Source organism: Eublepharis macularius, chromosome 12 (assembly GCF_028583425.1).
Source record: "Eublepharis macularius isolate TG4126 chromosome 12, MPM_Emac_v1.0, whole genome shotgun sequence".
Taxonomy (NCBI): Eukaryota; Metazoa; Chordata; class Lepidosauria; order Squamata; family Eublepharidae; genus Eublepharis; species Eublepharis macularius.
Window position 1 is genome coordinate 47,680,221 of NC_072801.1, and position 21,291 is coordinate 47,701,511.

Consider the following 21,291-nt stretch of genomic DNA (forward strand, 5'->3'; position numbering starts at 1 on the left):
TTACTCAGTATCCTACTCTGGTCTAGTCAATGCAGCTTACTCCCGGGAAAGTGTTCTTAGGATTGCATTGTTAATCTCATATTTCAAAAGTGTAAGAATAAATTTCAGCTATCAAAAAAGAGATTTCAAGTTTCTCCCCTGCTTGTCACCCCTTTCGTACTTCAAATTCTTGTTTAGAATTAGACTTCCCAAGGTTATGGGTCTTCTTAACTCAAGCTAATAAAATGATTCTTTAACTTTGAGATTAAACTACTAGATTAGAAGCTTGGAACACTCTATGCAGCACCTCCTAGTATTTTTTTCTAGATGGAAACTGTGCAGGGGAGGAATGCTATTTGGGACAACAGCGCAAGTGGGGAGGCAGGTAACCTTTTTCTCCCCATCCATTGTTCTGATTTGAAAAGTTCTGATTTGAAAGGAGGTGGGGTATGTTGTCCATATCATACTTAATTTCTCTAAAATTATGCCCTTGTTGAGGCCTCCTCAATCCTTTTCAATATTTGTTCCTTTCTCTTACAAGAGTAATCTCCACCACATGTTTATTAACCTTCCCCAACCTGTAGAGCTATGGAATTAGGAAGAGGAAGCCAGAATTGTCTGATGCAAATGGGGGTGGTGGTGTTTCCTCCTCATCTCTTTGCAGCTTGTAGGCGGACAAGCGAGGCTGCCTGCTACCTGGATGAGCTGCGTCTAGCCGTGGCCTGGAACCGCGTGGACATTGCCAGTACCGAGCTCTTCTGTGGGGACATAGTCTGGGAGGTAGGTCAGCCAGGGAATGATGAGGGAATCTCAGATTGCAAGAAGGCCTGATGAGAATATGAAAAAGGGAAGATGAGAAGGAATGGAAGGCATCTTGGGAATCAGCAGGAAGATGGTGTAGGGAGGCAAGAGGGAATAGATTGGTCTTAATGGATGCCATCCAAACCAAAAAAAGAAAGTTGCATTGAATCCCTTGAAACTCTACGCTGCAGTTCCTCCTTTATTTGGCAGTGCTCATCACACTCAGCTTGTAACCATTTTGCATCCATCCAAGAACTGTTGAGGGAATGTAAGGGAGAGGGTGTCAGAGGACTCCAATTCCCACTAAGCCCTGGATTTCCTCTCTCAGCCATGAGTGGAATGCCCGTACTGCAGAGTTTTCTGTGTGCTTGTGTGTGTGAACCCAAAGAGTGGCTGCGCCCCACAGAGTGGCTATATCACTGGGCAAAATACAGAAAATAAATCTTTTGTAGTTGTGGTGATCTAGGCAGGGACAGAATGGCTAGTTCCAGGGGTGAAGTGGAAGGCAAAAACCACTCTGAAAAAGGGCCCCACCTCAGATCCCTGGCCCCCAAAAGACAGAGAAGGGAGGAAGAGCAAGCTTATGCCTGCCTCACAAAAGGTGTGGAGTGCTGGCCCACTGGGACTTTTCCCAGTGACTTTTATGGCCAATCTGCCCCTGGATAGTTTTTTTCAAAATTGTTTTTAATTGTTAGCTCATTTAAGGCACCAGGAAGGCAGTATAGTTCTAAGCAGCAGGAAAGGAGAAGAATATAAGACATGGATGGACAGGAGGCCATGAACTGCAGGGGGTGGGGGACAGCATTGGTTAGGCAAGGAAGGGGAATGGTTTGAGATGGTGGCGAGGACTACTGTGATGGAGCGGCAGGGGGATTAACCATGGCTGGGGACAGTGGCCTCTTACCATTATCTGTTGTTTCCTATTTCTGGCAGCCCAACCTGTTGGAAGATCCTATGCGTGATGCTTTGCTAGGGGACCGCCCTGAACTCGTACGCCTCTTTGTGGAGAACGGCTTGGATGTCGGGCAGTTTCTGACCTGGGGGCAGCTAGAAAATCTGTACGCAGGAGCTCCAGAGGGCTCCCTGTTGCACCATCTGCTGGAGCGACGCCAAGGCCTATCCCATGAGCCCTCTTCACCCCCAGAATACCTGCTATTAGATCGATCTCTGTCTGATTGCCACCTGTCACAGGTGGCCCGTATCCTGCATGAACTGCTGGGAGATGTTTGTGCTCCCTTTTATGAAGGACTGCATTCTCCGAGTCAGAAAGCATTAGGGGTAGGTTGCAATGACATTTATCTATTAAGCAGGCAGGAGTCCAGCGGGCACCTTAAAAACTAACAAAATTGATTCTATCATGAGCTTTCTTGAGTCAGTGCTCACTTCATTGGATGCAACAGTTATAGTAGTTGTATGTGTGATTGTCCTGAAAGCTCCATGAGGATATTGACAGGATGGTTTGGATAGAGGGGGACCAAGAGGAAAATGCTAGATGTATTTTTTTGCCTTGTATGTATATTTATTTAGCTGGATTTTTACACTTCCTTAGAGCTGAGGACTAATTACAGCATTTTGTATAACTATCACTAGAAAAATATATCATATTTATTGAGGACATTTTTTTTTATCCTGCTCTTCTTCCAAGGAACTCAGGGTAGCATACCACCATTTTATGCTCACAATAGCCCTGTGAGGTAAGTTAGTTTGAGAAAGAGTAACTGGCCCACAGTCACCCAACAGACTTGGAATCTCAGTCCCGCTCTCCCGGATCTTAGACTAGCACCCTCTCCGCTATGCCATGCTGGCTCATATAGCACACTGAGACTAAATTAAAAATTAAAATACTATTATTATTATTATTATATTATTTAAAATATAATCTGTAAAGGATAGCTATGACCCATTAGTCATGCAGTGACATTCAAGTCACAACATCCATTTACATGTTTGGGTTGGGAACTACCAGCATTTGTTCTAGTAAAAAAGGGAAGAAGGGTATCTTTGATTACCAAAAAAGGCTATTCTGAGGATCATGGATGTGGTGTGGATAACAGCTACATGGTATATGTATGTGTACGTTGTGTGTTTGTGTGTGTGTGTAGGGGGGTCTCTTAGGAAAACTGTGTAAGGGGAAAGGATTTTTTAAAAGAAAAATTCCAAACTGTGCAAAAGTCTGACTATTCGTTTCAAAATGCCCCTTTAGGCAACATTAGCCTATGAGAATACTGAATAATAATTCATTGGAAACATTAGCAAAAGACTGGAATGTTGTTATTGTCCAAGTTTGGAGGTTTTTTGTCACACTGTTAGAGAGAAGTGGAGAGCTATGGATTGAAATCTAAAGTTTGCTGAATGAAATTGACCTTGGTTATCTCACAAGTTTGTCGTAATGATAAAATAGAGGAGTGGAAAACAGTGTATACTGCCCTGATCTAATGGGAGAGAGATCGAAGCAGAAGTATGTGCCTGATAATATTTTGAATGCCATACTGATGATATCTTATTCTCTTTTCTCAAGACCAAGGGGCTCTCACCTGTTGAACAGCCATTGTACCGTACTGAGCTGTCCCCAAATCCTTGGACTGACCTATTTATATGGGCTGTGTTGCTGAACCGTGGAGAGATGGCCATGTATTTCTGGGAAATGGTGTGTATGGTTCTGATGGACATAGCATTTTACATAGGGCTGCCAACTCCAGGTTCTGAAATTCCTGTAGATTTGGGGGTGGTTTAGAGAGGGGAGGAAACTTGAAGGAGTATAATGCCAAACAATCCACCATCCAGAGCTGCCATTTTCTCCAGAGAAACTCATGTCTCTAGTCTGGAGATCAGTTGTGATTCTGGGATATCTCCAGGCCTCACTTGGAGGTTGGCAAGCCTAAGTTTGCAATGTGACATGCAAAGTTCTTGTCTAAAGGCACTTAGATTCTAGAATTCTTTGTGGCTCATAAAATAAATTTGCAAAAGAATCTCTGTCTGCATACAGCATGTATATCCAAAGTATTAAAATTACCTAACAGTAAAAAAAAATAATTAAAAAACCCAAGAATAATAAACAAAAACAATAATAAACAAAAACACAAACACAAAAGAAAATAAATTAAAAAAATTAAAAATAAGCTGACAGTGCAAGCTTAAGGAGTGCTACACCTTTCTAAGTTGCAATCAAAGGGTGTAACAGCACGGGGTTGCACCAGAAATGTTGTTGTGTCTGCCCAGGTTCTGTTAGCCAGAGGAACTCTGTTCTCAGAACTTAATTTTCATGCATGGATCAGGACCACAATGCACTCACCTCCCCCCTGTCCCACGCACACACAATTTTTCTGACCTGAAATGGCCTTGGGGAGCTGCCGTTTTTCTGGCTGGGGAAACTCACATGTAGCCCATCAATACACGTGTAGGTTTCCCCTACAGGATAAATAGCAGACCTCTATGGCCCCCTTTCATTGCATGCTGTGGTTCCAACCTAAATCAGGCCTTACCACACCTGGGAATAAAATTCTGAGCAAGGATCTCCCAGAACATATCTGGTCGACAGGACTGGGGTGGACACGCGGGTGACACGGGGATTCTGTAACTGATAGTTAGACCCTAAGCAGAACCTTCTTGTCTAGCAGCATTATACCTCTGAATACCAAGTGCCTGAATATGAAAGTGGCACAGTGAAACAGAAGACTGAAGTATTTTCTAGCCTGACTTTGCAGTTCTGGAGACTTTTCACACAAGAGATTTTCCCATTGTTTGGGTGCCGTCTGCAGCATTTTTTCCTCTGAGCTTCTTCTCAGTTGTCTTTCTGTGGTTTCTTTGTGCTTTCTGAAACTTGATAAAAGGTTGTTTGAAGAAAGCATGGAGAAACAATAAGGAAAATGCACAGAGACAACAAATGGAAAACAAGGGTATGATGAAGCTTGGAGGAAAAAATACTGTAGGTAAATACTCAAACTTCCAGAAAACTTCTGTGTGAGAAATCCACCCATCTATGGATGTCTGCTTGCAAGACCTAACTCTGCATGCCAAGTGAGTAATCAGAAGGTTCTATTACAAGCGGTTGCTTTTATCCCTGAATTTCATAATCTCTCCAGTTCCTGTCTGAGCCTGCACAATTTCTCCCTCCTTCTCCTGAACGCATCCAGAGAACATTTCCTAGTAAATCCCTCCCTAACAGGTTTAATTCATCTCCCTTTCTGTATTTACTGGGTGTAGACCAGACAATGAGCTCATTCTTAAAGTTCATTCTTAGGCTACTTATCTAACAGAGTTGGCAGGAAAGTTCAAAGAGACTGGAAAAGATTGGATTCATTTAGCTGTTAGGAAATTGAGATGAATTCCTGGCTACTTGAGGTGTTGCAGACAAATGGAGGCGGGGGGTCAACATGCATGGCCAGACATCATTGTACCCATTGCTTCTCTTATGCTCCTGGGCCCTCTAATTCTCCAATCTTGAGGATCTACCAGTGGCATGCATAATTCAGTTTCAAGAGATAGTGACATAATTCTTTGGAAACCATAGATGAGCAATTCTCTCCCCTCTCCACCCCAACTTGTAGCTGCTCCGCCTTGGGTTTGTTTACCCTGCGTGGGGGAGACATCTCTACAGAGTTTTGGTGTAGCTGCATTCTTGGTACAGATTGGCCCTTCCCCAATTCCATGGTACTGCTAGTTTGCATATGGCCAAGTGCAATTTGGAGAGAGTCTGTACTCATTTAGCACATTTTATGGTAATATCTCTCTCGGGGATCTGTCTGACTTGTGGGTCACTGAATGTTTCTCTTGTGCATATAGCTTTCAAAAACAGGACTATTTAGTGCTGTACTAAGAGTTTTGCAAACTTATTCCTTTCCTCATGTGCCATGTTCATTATAAAATTCCTTGCAGGTCCCCTCCCTGGTTTCTCCGGGGTTATCTCTCTGTCTCAACTGAGCTCTGGGAAGTAATTCCAGTATTTCCTAGTAATACATGGAACAACAGAGGCAAGAATGTCATGATCCTAAACCTAGGGCTCCCAGATACAGTGGTCAGCTCTGGGCTGTGAAATTCCTGGAGATTTGTGGGTGGAGCCTGGGCAGGACAGGGTCTGTGTAGGGGAGGGACCTCCTCAGGGTATAATTAGGTTTGACAACTCCCTGGCAGCAGGAGTAAAATAAAATTTAACATGAGCCGTTAGGCTTATGGTATAATGTCATTTTCAGGGGGAACCTGGAAGTTACATCACACATCTTTAGGAATTGCTGCAAACTCTATGGTAAAACTGTTCACAACAAATTCATACTCAGATCTGTCCCTTTCCACGACAGATGTTTTGTAATTTTATGTGGAACATGAGATTCTCATGATGAAACTGGTTCAGTTCAAACGTAATGTGAAACCATGGTTTTATTTTAATTAGTTTAGTTTTTGAAAACAAGATGGTCTCTCGTATCCTGAGTTGCCTTAGCAAATGCTCATTTCATTTCCTTCACTCTGACCAGGCATCTCTGTAGTCTGGGAGCATGTGAGGGTGTTGCCAGGGAACAAGCAAAGATATTGCTGTTTGTAAGTCACACAAAATCAGAATTAAGACTAACTATGGTTAATCAACTAACTTCAAACCATGTTCAGATCCTGGTTTGATGGACCCTGACTAACCATAGGTAGTAGAGTGGCCTGTGTTTAGACAATTACACCAACCTATAGGAAGTTTCATTAAACCATGGTTTCACGTTATGTTTAAACCGAGCAATTTATTAGTCCATGGCGTGTCTGTTGATCTAGGACGATGGCTTTTTCCTCTCTGGCAGGAATGATATGGATTGACCTCTCCTCAATTTCACGCCACTAGTGTATATCTCTCTTTTGGAGAGAGCCTGCACTAACTTGGCATGTTTCAATTATAGCTCTGTATTTGAGCTCATGGGGCGGTTTCGCCTTTTGCCATTTCTGGATTTGATCGAAGTCTGATTAGATGGCAGATTATCTTCTCCTCCTGGTTTTCAACTGGATACCAGTTTCTTATCAGAACTATCTCTCCATCTCTTTCCCCTCTGATGGTTCCCTTTTTCTCCCCGCTAGGCTCCTGATGCGGTGGCTGGGGCTTTGGTAGCAGCACGGATCCTACGGGAGCTTTCACACCTTGAGACAGAGGCAGAGGAGGTGGCTTCCATGAAGGATCTGGCGATGCGCTTTGAGAACTTGGCCATAGGTGTGATAGAAGTAGGGGTGAGAAGAGAGAGAGGGTGAAAAATGGATCTGAAGGGGGTTGTAGGGAAGATTACTCCATAGTGCTCTTGACTAGGAAGCTAGTCATTTTTTCAGGTACAAAATCTGGGGAAGCTCTATTTCTAAAAAGAAAAGTTTCTTATTGTTTTTGAAAACAGGCTTCTAGTAAGGTCTCCATTGTTCAGTGGAGTAGGATTATCCTACCCAGGGGTCATTTCGTAGAAAAAGAACTGCAGGAACTTATTAGCATAACTCATTAGCATATCTCATTAGTGTTTGCCACACCCCCTGACATCACCGGAAGTGTGTCAGAAGGCAACACGCACCCCCCTCAGGCCCCTTTCCCCCAAAATCTCCAGGTATTTCCTGAAAATAAAGCAGAATGAACTCAAAGCAGCTTACCCTCCTCTGGAGAGCCAGCCCTAGCAGCCCTACTTGCACGGATGCACTCACTCACTAGTCACGAATGAAAATAAAGCAGAATGAATTCAAAGCAGCTTACCCTCCTTTGGAGAGCCAGCTGCAGTAGCCTGACTTGCACTCACTCACTCACTCACTCACTCACTCACTCACTCACTCACTCACTCACTCACTCACTCACTCACTCACTCACTCACTCACTCACTCACACGAGTCACGAATGAAAATAAAGCAGAATGAATTGAATCAGCTTACCCTCCTTTGGAGGGGAGGCAGAGGGGAGGAAAAAGAATCACGTGAGGGGGGCAAAACCCATGTGACCTCTTTTCAGCTCTACAGGAACACCATTCCAGCACGTTCCCCCACCAAATGAGCCCTGATCCTATCGTATCTTCATTGACCTCCAGCCATCTTCCATACACTGCTTTATACCATCTCACACCTTCTATTCTATTGTTCCTTTGAGAACTATCCTAAATGCTGCCATCTGAACTGTTGGGTTCATAATAAAGCACACCCAACTGCCAATTCATAGTCTACATCATTGGCAGTAGGATCATAGATGTTGATGAGTTCAGGGGATTTGGATCCCACATTCTGGAGTTCGAAGCCACTTAGCCTGAGTGAATCCTTTTTGAGCGGTCTCACTTCCCTAACTGTAAAATGAGTAGAACTGTGTTATATGCAATGGTTGTGAGGACTGAGAAGTATTTTGCACCTCAAAAGGGCTAGATCTGTATTGTTGTGTCAATGAAGATTATTTTAGGTGGGTGGTGTAAGAGAGATCATGGGGATACTTCATAGCTGGTCTTTAAGGTGCTACTGGACCTGAATCTTGCTCTTCATAACTTTGTATCTCTCTTTCCCCCCTCTTCTCCCCCCCCCACAAACTCCAGGTGTATTCAGTGAATGCTACCGTAATGGCGAGCCACGGGCCTATAAACTGCTAGTGCGCAGTTCCAGTCTTTGGGGTGGAGCTACCATACTCCAGCTGGCTCATGAGGCAGACGCCCGCCTCTTCTTTGCCCAGGATGGTGTGCAGGTGTGGCTGTTGGAGGAGATCCAGAGCTCTTAATATGCATGTATATGAGAGCACTTCTGCAGGGCTGCTGGAATACTTGAAGGGTTGCCCTGTTCCATTCTGGATGGGGTCTGTCATCTTAAGAGCTCTGAAGCAAGGAGTTCAGCTGGAGGTGATGCTGCCCAGGAAACCATTGCATGGCTTAGAGCTCTTAAAGGAACAGAAAACCCATCTAGCCAATCAGCCCTGTTGGCTGCTGAGCGGTGTGACCCGTACGCAGAGCAATCTGGAGCAGTTACTCCAGTCTGAGTCCATTGAAATCAATGAACTTAGGCTAGAGTAACTCTACATAGGACTGCATTGGATTCCCTGGTTCCCTTGGAAAACTTGAACAAGACATTCTGTGCAGCTCTGTGTTTCTTTCAAAATACTTTTTCTTCTTTTACACAGTGAAACACTAAGTATGCAGTATAACTTATGCAGTTTGGCCTCCGTATCATGTTGTCAGTCCTCAAGAGTAACTGGTTGGCCACTCTACAAGACTGGATGCTGAGCTGGAGGGCCCGCTGGTCTGATCCAGCAGAACTCTTCTTATATTCTTAAAGGGAAGGGCCAGCAGTAAAGGGGTTTTTTTAAACCTCTTTCCCTGTGTTATTTTCCTGCTAAAAACCTTTCCCCACAACTCATTTTACCATGCCAGGAAAACAAATATGTATCTCTTTTCCCTAGTGAAGATAACAGCATTTGGGGAGGGTATGTTTTTCAGCATGAGAAGGAAAAAAGGTTATTAAAAAGTCTTTCTACTAACTATGTTGAATTTTTAAAATTTCAAATCTCAGCAGCACTGTGTAAGAGGAAAAGTAAATGTAAAAAATGAATCATATAACGTGGTAGCTACCACCTTAAGTAGGCTGATTCACAAGCTACCAAGTGCTCATTCCCTCCCCACCCCATATCCAGTTGACAGCCATGGTCTGGGAGTTTCATGTTTGGTGCTTAAGCCCCAGGCATGCACAGGGCCAATTTAGGCTGGGACAATGGAGTAGAGTGAGAACAGGCTTAAACCTTCCTCCCATCCTGAAATGGCTCCATAGGTTACAACTTGGTCCTTCAGGAAAACTTATATGTACATATAAGTTTCCCTTCTGGGGCAAATATTGGCACTCTTGGGCCCATTTCAAGTTGGGAAAACACTGCAGGGGGGAGGGGCTGTGGCTCAATGGTACAGCATCTGCTTGGCAGGCCGAAGGTCCCAGGTTCGATCCCTGGCATCTCCAGTTAAAGGCTCTGATAGTAGGTGATGTGAAAGACCACCCACCTGAGACCCTGGAGAACCCCTGCCAGTTAAGATAATGCTGACTTTGATGGACCAGTGGTCTGACTTGGTAGAAAGCAGCTTCAAATAAGTTTAAGTTCAACCCTGATCCTAAACATGCTCCCTTGGAAATAATTCCCATTGATTCCAATTGGCTCTGCCTCCCAAGTATATATGCTCAGAAATGTAGTATGGATGAGCAAGACATTGGCGCCACCACCCCACTTTGGAATCTTCGCACTGCTAGCCAGATGAATAAGAATAACTGAACTCTAATTCTCCTCACAGTCCCTGCTCACCCAGAACTGGTGGGGGGAGATGGATCGAAGCACCCCAGTCTGGAAGCTTCTCCTCACCTTCTTCTGTCCCCCTCTCATCTTCACAGACCTCATCACATTCAGGTGAGTGTGCTGCCTGTTTCTTGTCACAGAGCAGACAAAGGGTCTGAACCGGTTCTCCCCATCCTTCTCCTCCTACGATATAACAGTCTGTATTAAATTTAGAATATATCTGTTAGCCTAGACAGGGCAGAGAAGTAACTCTGGACAGGGCAGTTCTAACTCTGCCCTGTTTAGAACTGGGATTTGCCCCACTGTATCCCAACCTGTATAAACTCTCTGTGTTTACCCCAATGTGGCAAATAGCAATTCTGTGGGCCCATTTCACCCAGGGAAACTGGTGTGGCCATTAAAACTTTCTCCTACTGCGCCGCAATCCTGATCCAGAAAAGGACCCCACATCTCTGACTTTTAAAAAGGAAAAAAAAACCCACTTGGGAGCCCATTAATGGAGCTCCCAGCATTGCTTAATAAACTAACCACAAGAGTTTTCTCTCTCAAAAGCAGATTTAATAGAATGTTTAAATCACGCAGCAGATCTGGTTGCCTCTCTGGTAGCTGTCTGAGTTTGCTCTGTGGCGGAGAGGGTGATGAGTATGTTGTGCAGAGATGCCTTTGCTCAGCAGAACTCATGGGGCTTTGGCCTTGAGCATTTCTCTTTTAAATTAAAAAAAGAACCAGAGAGCCTCATAATGCTGCATCTGCTCTGTGGGGCACTCACTCATTTTACCCGATCTTGTCTCCCTTTCACAGGTCTATGGATGATGACTTGCGACTAGATCCCTCCCAGGCCATGGAGCTGGATAGCCTTGACAGAGATGTGAAAAGTACCATTGGAGACATGCTGTTCGAGTAAGGGGACTGGCTGTTCTCTAGGGATTGGGGTGCAGAGAGAGAGGGGACAATGGGTGATGGGAGACGGCAGTAGTGGGATGACTCCTCTCTCCTGACAAAGTCTTCTGCACAATCATTCTCTCCAGGAGGGCAGAATTTGGCCAGCTTTCCAGGAAAAGGAGCTGGCTACAAAGGTGCTTCCACATGGAAGCTTTGCTCTGTGCCCCCCCCCCCCCGCGCAGCTGTTTTATGGGTTTCTGCATGACATCATTGACCATCTTCCAAGTTTCATTGAGTGGATTCCCAGGCCTGTTTTGGTGCAATCTTACAGGGAAAAGTGTGGACAGGAAAGAGGGGGTTTCTACACCATCCCACTCCATCTGGCACCATTTCCCATCACAACCACCATCCTCACCCCCACTGGTGTTTTTTTTTAGGGGGAGCTGTTCTTTTTTATCAGTAGAAGATATATTATTATTGTGTCCTCTCACTTAAATGGTAGCTACTACTGCTTGGGGAAAAAACAGTCAAAAAGCACTCTGGGGCCAGAGTAGAAATTACAGTAATGCCCCCCCCCCCCGGAATGTGGAAGCTCTGTTGCTGCAGCAGCAAATGCCTCTGCATGCACAGCAGCAATGAGAGCAGAATGGGGATTCACTTCCACATGGGAGCAGCCGTCTTCCGATTCCCGTTTGGGGTTTGCACCTGAGTTTTAAGAGGACAATCTTGCATCACTTTTTATAATTAGGGTCAAACTACACCTGCTATCTGAGCTAACTTCTGACCTGTAAATATGGATTTGCAGGGTTTTTTTTTCCTAGTTCACAGGCCACTACATCTGTTGGAGGCAGAGGGCCAGACAAGACGTTCTGGGTTCCACAGACCTAACTTTGCTTTTGTTAAAAAAAGAGAGTTCAAACAGGCTTGGAACACTGCTGGAGGGAGAAAAAGAGGCCCTACCATGTGGAAACAGTGCTGGCAGGGAGTTCTCTCTGCCGTTTGGCTGCTTCATGTGCATATGGAGCAACACAAACAGGTGCTGTCCCCATGCAGAAAAATGGCTTAGGGAGGAGGCCGGAGCCTGTTCGGGCTCTCCTTTATTTTTTAAAAGCCATTCTGTTCAACTGCCGTGTGGCTGTCGGGAACCCAAGTTGGGAGTGGAGAACCTGGACCTAACTTGTTAAAAACCCAAACGTATAGTTTGGACTGTAAGCTTGGGGGGGGGGGGGAGAGGAGTTGGGCTTGAGCTACATGGAAAAAAGACTGCAGTAGACCCTGATTTGTATGCTTGTTAGTATATTCCTTCCTAACCAACTTGCTGCCCCCACAAATATTAAGATATGTCTGAAAGGCGAAATCTCAGAGACAAGAAGAGACACTCAATATGCGTCCGTGCCCTCTGTAGCTTCTTGGCGCTCTCCATATCTAGCAAAAAGCAGACATATAGTGCCATCCTAAGCAGAGTTACCCACTTCTAAGTCCATTAAAGTCAATTAGCTTAGAAGGGTGTAATTCTACTTAAGACAGCAGAATTGCAAATTATTCCCATTAAGACTCCACCCTGTTTCCATGAAGTCCCTGGGGACTTCATACTGTTGCTGAACTGCCATAGCCAGAGAAAAAGAATTGTAATGAACTACAGCCATTCCCACGTGGCAACACTAGTGTATGTTTTCTCTGTTGTGGCACCAGCAAAAGTGCATCAGCGGTGGCGCTTCCTCACAGCTGCCGTACCTCCATTCTTTTGGTGTTACCATCCCCTCCACCCAAGGAACATGCCCATCTCTCTCATCGTGTTTTCTGTCTGTGTCTTCCAGGAACGCAGACCCTCCTTCCCCACCTTCCCGTCGCCACTTCTGGTTACGGCGCTGGCGACAGTTTTGGGGAGCGCCTGTGACAGCCTTCCTGGGCAACGTGGTGATGTACCTGCTCTTCCTTTTCCTCTTCTCCTACGTTTTGCTCATGGATTTTACAGCCCCACCTGTTGGCCCTTCTACCACGGAAATTGCTTTGTACATTTGGGTCTTCACGCTGGTCTGTGAGGAGGTGCGGCAGGGATGCTTTGTGGGGTCCCAGCCCCTGGTGCAAAAGGTACGTCGATACCTCCAGGACACATGGAACCAGTTTGATATCACAGCCCTGCTTCTTTTCATGCTGGGACTGGCATGCAGGTGAGAGCATCTCCATATCTTCTGGGCTGTGTGGGAACAAGTGGGGAAGAAATGTTGCATTTCCCCCAACAACTGGCCATTGTGTTTGCTGAGAAGCTAGTGGCTATGAATAAGAGAACTACATGGTGCTGCTTTTGCTGACTGGACCACTTCTGGCTGCACATGGCGGGACTGCATAGCTGAACTTAGCTCATACTAAAGCCAATCTCTCTGCACGTGGATAATTAGTATATCAGGGAGAAGACCGGGCTAAAATCCTTCCTCCTGACATCCAGTTTTCCATGAGCAGTGAGTTTTTGCTGTCAGGAAATGTCAACATGCAGTTCTCTACATGCGGTGACACAGTCCAGCATGGAGCCTTCAAAGTGCTCCTTGCTGGACAGAGGCAGAGTTCTGAAAATGGGTTTCTTATGGATAGTACCACTAGCTGGCTGTTAACCATACAGTGCACTTCACTACACTCCAGTCCTGTTCCTTTAACTTTGAAGTGCTTTGCCATGCTCTAGAGAGGTGGGAAAATGTTTTTTTTTTATAATGCGGGTAATTTTAGTGCACTTTCTTTCCCATTTTTCTTATCACACTGTATGTCTCACAGGTTGTTCCCTGAATCATTTGAATCTGGCCGCACCATTCTCTGCCTGGACTTCATGGTCTTCACCCTTCGTCTCATCCACATCTTTGCTATCAACAAACAACTGGGCCCAAAGATGATCATCGTTGGCAGGATGGTGAGAGGGTATACAAGATGAGTGTAAAGCAAGAGTGCAAAAATTGAGCTTTTTCATATGCCAGAGGTTTTGGTTTCAAATATGCACAGCATCTTTTTTAGGTTGGAGTGTAGATGTGTATATAATGAGCATGCAAAGGACTCTAGGCTTAAATGCAAGTATATAATAAATTAAGTGTGCAAGGAATCAGAAAATGGAAGCTCAGTGTACGTAAGTGTGCAGGAAATCTGGCAGCACACTTGTTTCTCATTTAAAAGAAATAGATTTGCATTCATCCTGCCTGTTAAGACAGATCTGAGTTTGAATTTTTTTTGCATATTTGTTACACAGATTAACAAAATAAATAAACCAAAGTTGGTTTGTTTTAGCTCGTAAGGCGGATGTTGGGTGGGGGAGTCAATAGACCTCTCCTAATGAGTAATTGTTGCACTGTCTGGGATTTCTTTACAGATGAAAGATGTTTTCCTCTTCCTCTTCTTCCTCGGGGTATGGCTGGTGGCTTATGGGGTTACTACTGAGGGCCTTCTGCTCCCACACGACCGACGTCTCCCCTGGATATTCCGCCGGGTCTTCTACCGACCTTACTTGCAAATCTTTGGACAGATCCCACTCAATGAGATTGATGGTGAGTATTCTAGGGCTGAACTCTGACACTTGAGGGAATAGGATAAAGTATGGGTTTTTTTCAGGTCGCTGCTCTTCAGGGGTACCGCCCACCAGGCTGGTCCATCCATACCAGCTTATCTGGGTATCTTGTGCTAGAGCGGCTATTGTAGGAATTGCAGAGAACTGTGCCATAATGACCTTCACCTTGTTCCTTCTCTTCCCGATGCAGCTGCTCTGATTGCAGCGGCGAACTGCACCTATGACCCTGTGGCCATCTTGATGGAGGAGGCGCAGCCGTGCACCAACACCTACGCCAACTGGCTGGTGCTCATACTCCTTGTGGTCTTCTTGCTGGTAGCCAACATCCTCCTTCTCAATCTGCTCATTGCCATGTTCAGGTATTGCTGCGGTTGGTGCTTGAGAGACCAATGGCAATAGGACTACGTAAAGTCTGCCAGGGGCCCAGAAGTAAAAAAAACCCAAAAATGAGCATGCTAGGTATCTAAGGAATCTGCGTGCGAAATCTGTAGGCATAATGAATGCAGGGATTATGCATGAACATGTAGTATGCAAGGGTCACACAAGCGCGATCTATCTCCCCAACACAGTTACACGTTTGCCAAAGTGCAAGGCAACAGCGACATCTACTGGAAATCCCAGCGGTATAACCTGATCCTGGAGTACCACAGCCGCCCAGCCCTGGCTCCGCCTTTCATTCTCATCAGCCACCTGCACCTTTTCATCAAGCGCCATGTCCGCAAGGTGCAGTCGGCAAAGAGATGCCACTTCCGTGAGTGCTGTGGGGAAAGGCTGGGTGAGGGAGGGAATGGTATGGATGGCAGCGACTGTTCTTTTCTGCAATCAGCTGTAAGCAGAACTGAACCAGTGTTTCTATGTAGCACTTCTGTATAAAAGTCCAGCAATCCCTGTCTCCAGAGCCAAAACCTTCTCATCATGTTGACATTTAAATCCCATTCAACAAAGACCCTACTTCTCCTCGCAACTCTTCTCTTAAATGTTGTCACTTCCTCTTTTGTTTCAGAGCACATTTGTGAGTGCTCCCTCTTTTCCTTGATTAATGAAGTACTTCCTGTTAACTCAGACGCTGCTTTATCCCTAGATGGATCCTTAGTCAGTTTCCTCCCGCCCCTGAGACTCTAGAAACTGCTTTTCCTTTCGCAGATAAAAATGACTGTTCACTCGTCTTCCTTCAGCCCATGTGGTATAGTGCTTAAGAGTGTTGGACTAGGATCCGGGAGAGCCAGGTTTGAATCCCCTCTCTGCCATGGAGCTCACTGGGTGACCTTGAGCCAGTGACTTCCCGGCCTAACCTAGCTCGCAGGGTTGTTGTGAGGATAAAATGAAGAGGAGAACATTGCAAGCCACTTTGGGTCTCCATTGGGGAGAAAAGTGTGGTACACATGAAGTAAATAAATAATGTTTTCCCTGATTGTAGATGTGTAACTGTGTGGCTGTGATGACAAAGAATGATAGAAAATGAAAGAGTACTTGCTTTGGCTACAAAGGGAGAAGCATTTATTAATGCCTGCTTCTGGAGAATGCAGAAACTGATCCATTCATGCTGTGAACAGGAAGTAAATAGGATGAACAGGGAAAGATGTTTTTAGACAGCTAAGGGGAGGAGGAGAGGCAATAGCCCAGGGAAGTCTCAGCAGCATACTTGGATATCTTGTGCTGCTATTGAGTTTAAAGTGAAAAAGTCTGGCATGAATCAGGTAAAAATAAATGATGAAAAAAAATCCACAAAATAGATTTTCAATGAATTTTCCACCATAACTCAAGGACGGGTCTGTGACAGCAAATGCTGGAGTAAATGAACCATTGACCTTATCCAGCAGGGCTGCTCTTATGGGTGGGATGCAGCCAGTTTTTCACTCAATTCTTCTCCAGGGTTCCAAGTCTGAAGGGGGAGGGGAGGAAGGAACGAGCGCGGCGACTGCAGCTGTTCAGAGAGAACTGTGTCCGAGGCACAGGGGGGGGGGGGGAGAGGAAGACCTAATCTTGATTATAATCTGTATTTTGCAAGGTCTACCAATCCAACAGTATTTCACAAAGTTTTGATTTTAAACAATGGCAGTATGAAGGGAAAGCATTATTTGTAGATGTAGTGTTTGTGCTGTTGTGTGTTTTTTTTTCTTCCCTTCCCTATGCCCCCCTTCTTTCCTTTGTATTGTTAGTAATTAAAAAATAAAAAAAACTTAAAAAAAAAATCTTCTCCCTCCTACAGATCCTGTCCCACGTGACTGTCCCACAATACCCAACATAGCCTTTTTCGGCAGTCACTCAGAAGGGACCCACCTCACTTTTTCACCAGTATAAAAGTTGGTTGAATTTCAATCCCATGTTCTGAGTTCAGTCATCAAATGACCAGTTAATTGCCTCAAGATCAGGCAAGGAAAAGAGAAACATTTAAATAAATAAATATGCCTTTCAGAGCTTCACAATTTACTTGGCGTTTGGAATTGTTGGTAAATGTTGCCACAACACCCCCACCTACCCTGTCACAACTGAGGGTCATTTATGAACGCTAAGTAGTACTTGCCCTGATTCAGTATCTTCTGCCTTGTGGCCAATGTTATTCTCCTTTCAAAACCACATGCGATCCTGTTTTTTTCCCCCAAATAGTTCTGGAACTTTCTGCAACCCAAGATGGACGGTTGCTCACATGGGAGTCAGTGCAGAAGGAAAATTATTTAGTGGCTCAGAAACGGCAGAAACGAGATTGTGATACGGAGCGACTCCGGCGAACCTCCCAGAAGTGAGCAAAGGGGAACAGAAGGGAGCTAATGGCAAAGGGAGTGGGTGGGTTGGGAGAGCCAATCAGTGTACAGGAGATACTGTTCGGGAGGAAGTTCCCCACACCATTGGAAGACTGTTGTCTGTTCTCCTGTTCTCCCAAAATGACAGCAACAGAACAGGAGGAGAGGCAGGCAGCTAGGCTGGAGGAAAGACTTCGATGGAGGCTGGAATAGGAGAAAAAATTGGAGAAACCCAGGGAACTTGTAGGTTTCCTGAAATAGCACACTGCCCAAAAGGACTGCTTCAAGTTGGGGAAATGGTATAGGCAAGGGAGGCTGAAGTGCCACACCCTGGTCTAAATTGGGCACAGCTTGCATGGGAATGGAGAAGTACCTGAAAATTGCATTTGATACAGGATGAGAACCCCAAACCCAACTTGTGTTGTCTGTAACATGTAAAGATACTTCAATTGGATGGGGAGGGGCTTAAAAATTGTGACTGGGCTGTAGAGAGTAGGCAGGTCACTCTGTCAGGAGCTGGAGAAAATAAAGAGGGACAAGTAAAACACTGCAGTTGCACTGGAGGTTCCAGGGAATGAGCAGACTATTTCAGCAAACACTGATTGTTATCATGTTTAAAAATGAAGCCAGGTACAAAAGTTAAAATGATACAAACTCTGCTCACAGTCTAAGAGATCAAGTGTACAGCCAGAGATATATAGTAGATAGCATGAAGGATTAGGGGTGGAGAAACCTAGGATCCAATTCCCATTTAGTCACACACTAAATTTGGCTTTTTTCTTTCTTAAATTTGTGATTCCCCTTCACTTGGTGAAGGCCACAACTGTCTCCTCAGCACGTCTCCCAAAAAGTGTTGGTTCCTACTGGTTGAACAGACATGTAAGGATAGGGTGGGTGGGGGGGTGTCAAGGTGAGTCGCTCAATTCTTCTTCTTTTTACTATAATATTGTTATGCATCCTGAGAGAGAGTACAACATATACAATTGTGCAGTGGGCTTACTGTGTGTCTAGTACTGCGAAGAATGTTCATGAGAGGATTGCTGTGTGTTTACTCAAAACCTTTCAGTGTGTGAATACAGTATGGAGGAGAGCACGGGAAGGAAATCCAGGTAGTTGTCAGAGAGAAAGAATGGGTTGATGGGTGGCCTCCAGAGAGGCATGGAAGGGGTTGACTGACAACATCCCTCTTTTAACTGCCTTACACTTCTAATCCTGCAGAGTTGATCAGGTTCTGAAGCAGCTTTCGGAGATCAAGGAATCAGAGCGTCGCCTGCGGACCCTGGAGACAGAGGTAGAAGGAACAATGTGGGACTGAGGAGGTGGAGTGGGGAAGAAATGAGAAATCTGTGGGAGATATTAGGCAACAGCAGCATTCCAAAGGGAGGTGGAGTGGCAGCTAAATTAATTAGGTGGGAGCAGGGGAGGCACATATATGTGTTCAAGACCTCGGAGAGCACTTCTCCCAGTAGGCACTACCCTCCCAAAGACAGCAACTCCTCTTCATTTCTCCTCCCCCTCCCCCAAACCTGCTTCCCATAGATGGAATACTGCACCACTGCCCTGGCCTGGATGGTGGATGTTTTGGCTCAGAGCGACATTGCAAAAGGAAGGAAAGCTCCTCCAGCACGTAAAAAGGGTGAGTTAATAATGATCTCCTTGAGTGTCACTTCCTCCTCATACAGAAGAAGAGTATGCTCATATGCAATGCCCTCCAGTGGTGAGGTGGGGGGAAACAGGAATAATGACAGCTGGCGGAGGAACGTCTACGCAAAACTTCTGTATGAATACTCCATTTCCAGTACAATTGGGTCTACGTAGGGTTGGCCCAAGGGCTTTTGGTGCCTTAGACCAGCTAGACCGATTGCACACTCCTACTCACTAGCTGGTCTGGGTGGCAACCCAGGTGGTGGCACTGGGACCAGGGCAGTGCAGGGCTGACCATTATTTGGCACCCCTGACACTTCCTCCCCCCCTGGAGCTCTAGCTAAATTGCCTAGGGCTGCCTAGTGGATAGGCAGCCTCTGACTCTGCATTTGCTGCAGCAATGACGGGCAAGCGGAGAAATCTTGCCCTGAGGATGCAGCCTGTATTTAGTTTGATTAGCAAGTTGCTTAGTTTGGTTAGCAAGTTGCAGTGTAGTGCCCCCTTGTGGCAAAGTCTGCAACCACAATCCCAGATTCACATGCTGGTCTTTTCCTTACAGACTGATGCTCCGTGCAAGCACAAGCAGAATCACACTTCATTTCCAAAGCATACAGCGCCCAGGTCATCTGTTACCCTCAGAATCCAGATGTATCATGTCATGAACCTGAGAAAACTGGGCACAGCTTATGCTTCCCCAGACCCTGTGACAAGAATTGCAGAAACTTGAGATTCCACGATTCCCAAAGAAAGAATCTTCTCAACGCTCGCAGCGGCACATACAGTGATACACAGTCCTCCTGCATTTTACATGCCACAAACCTCAAAAGGGGACTGGGAACTATTGTGTGAACCCAGAAATCTTGCTGCTGCTGGACCATTCTGGGCTTCTCGTACTTGGGATGAAGGGAGGGCTTCTCCGGGAGCCTGTGGAGAGAGAATATAGGTATTGATTTTCAACTCAGTGATGAATTCCTTAAACTGCTGTTTCCATTTCTGCAATGGGAATACACACAATCTACCTCTCAGGATTGCTGTGAGAATGATCATAGTGCAAATAATAAAGAAATCTGTGAGCGAGAAATAATAACAAATAATAAGAAGAATGATAGTTCTGTTTTGTAAATGAATTAGCAAGTGGATGGCTCCTTTGGTTAGATTTATTGTATTTAACACAATTTGTCTTAGGGTTACACGCATGAGCAAGAGTGGATTCAAGCGCCATCTCTCTTTAGGATGACAGCCTGTGCTGCGCCCCACCCTCCAACTGAAGGACCTCATTCCTGGCTGCTTCTCAGCTAGTGCAGTAGCCAATGCTATGCTAAGCAGGCAAGCTACTTGACAGGACTATGTGCAGCCTCTAGAGCAGGAAGAGGCAGAAGGCAGATCATGGCCTGCTGGTATACTACAGGTCACTTGCCCACAGACCACCTAGTGCCTGTGGGTTGCTGGGGTTCTCACCAAGAATTCTGGACAAAATAGATCAGGCTGTGATCCTGCATGGTGCAAAACGGAAATTATGCCCTCCCTGTTTTAGGCAATCTTCCAGACAAATCAGGTTGCATATTCATCACACAAGAATGACACTTGGTGCATGATTAGGAAGATGACTCTTCAGATTTAAGTACTTTGTACATGTTTACTCTCCAAGCAGCTCAGGACAGCATACATTACTTTCACCTCCTCTCAATGACCCTGTGGGGCTAGGTTGAAAAGGCCAAGGTAATCCAGTAAATTTTATGGTGCATTGGGATTTCAACATGGCTTACTCTAACAATTTAAGCAGGTAGAAGAGAGCGCTACTCCTGCTCAGAGACACTCAACTTCAAGTACCAGGTTTTTAAAAAAAAGATAAAAAGATCACAACTCTTAAGTATCTGATTACATAGTTTCAACAAGGGTGGTGACTTCTGGGTTATAAACACAACCCAGTTTTGAGACAGTTGACTTAGAAAGGTTTAAGGCTGCTTAAGATTACACTGTTAATTGCAGAAAGCCGTATATTATGCACTGGAAGGCAGAGTCCCCTATGGATATGAATAAATAGATTATGGAAAAGAGAGCTCTGTCTGAGATACAATAATATTTCTTAAGCAAGAAGAACTGGAATTTTTTCAGGAAAAAATGGAATATTTCCCTGTGTTTTGTGCCCTCCCTCTATTTGTAAAACATATTTTAAAAGATTCCACTCCCACCCTCCAATATCCCCAGCTTTTGTTGCTTAAGAAATACTACTTTTTTCTCATGCTACTAAAAAAAATATTAGCAAATCATAAGAGGGTTTTAAAATATTGTAGTAAATAACAGAATGAAGGTGTACTGTTGTTTTTAAATATTGTAATGATTTTTGTTATTTTGTAATAGATTGATTTAACTGTATTGATAAAACTTTTCTAAAAATATTCTTAAGCCTCTAATGTTTTTGAACAAGAATTAAAGGGTCATCACAATTAAGTTTAAAA

At 44.9% G+C, this 21,291-nt stretch overlaps 1 protein-coding gene across 1 annotated transcript in view; it reads left to right on the forward strand.

Moving 5' to 3' along the window:
* Positions 1–21,156, forward strand: part of TRPM4 (transient receptor potential cation channel subfamily M member 4) — a 33,917-nt gene extending 12,761 nt beyond the window's left edge. The window contains exons 10-25 of the mRNA XM_054994907.1: positions 644–759; positions 1,714–2,058; positions 3,299–3,427; positions 6,829–6,958; positions 8,292–8,437; positions 10,020–10,132; positions 10,823–10,921; positions 12,721–13,074; positions 13,670–13,802; positions 14,253–14,427; positions 14,638–14,806; positions 15,017–15,198; positions 17,055–17,187; positions 18,407–18,479; positions 18,728–18,824; positions 19,392–21,156. Of these exons, the coding sequence (XP_054850882.1) occupies positions 644–759; positions 1,714–2,058; positions 3,299–3,427; positions 6,829–6,958; positions 8,292–8,437; positions 10,020–10,132; positions 10,823–10,921; positions 12,721–13,074; positions 13,670–13,802; positions 14,253–14,427; positions 14,638–14,806; positions 15,017–15,198; positions 17,055–17,187; positions 18,407–18,479; positions 18,728–18,824; positions 19,392–19,396 (2,399 nt within the window). The 3' untranslated portion in view covers positions 19,397–21,156. The remainder of the gene's footprint in view (positions 1–643; positions 760–1,713; positions 2,059–3,298; positions 3,428–6,828; positions 6,959–8,291; positions 8,438–10,019; positions 10,133–10,822; positions 10,922–12,720; positions 13,075–13,669; positions 13,803–14,252; positions 14,428–14,637; positions 14,807–15,016; positions 15,199–17,054; positions 17,188–18,406; positions 18,480–18,727; positions 18,825–19,391) is intronic.
* The last annotated feature ends 135 nt before the right edge of the window (positions 21,157–21,291 follow it).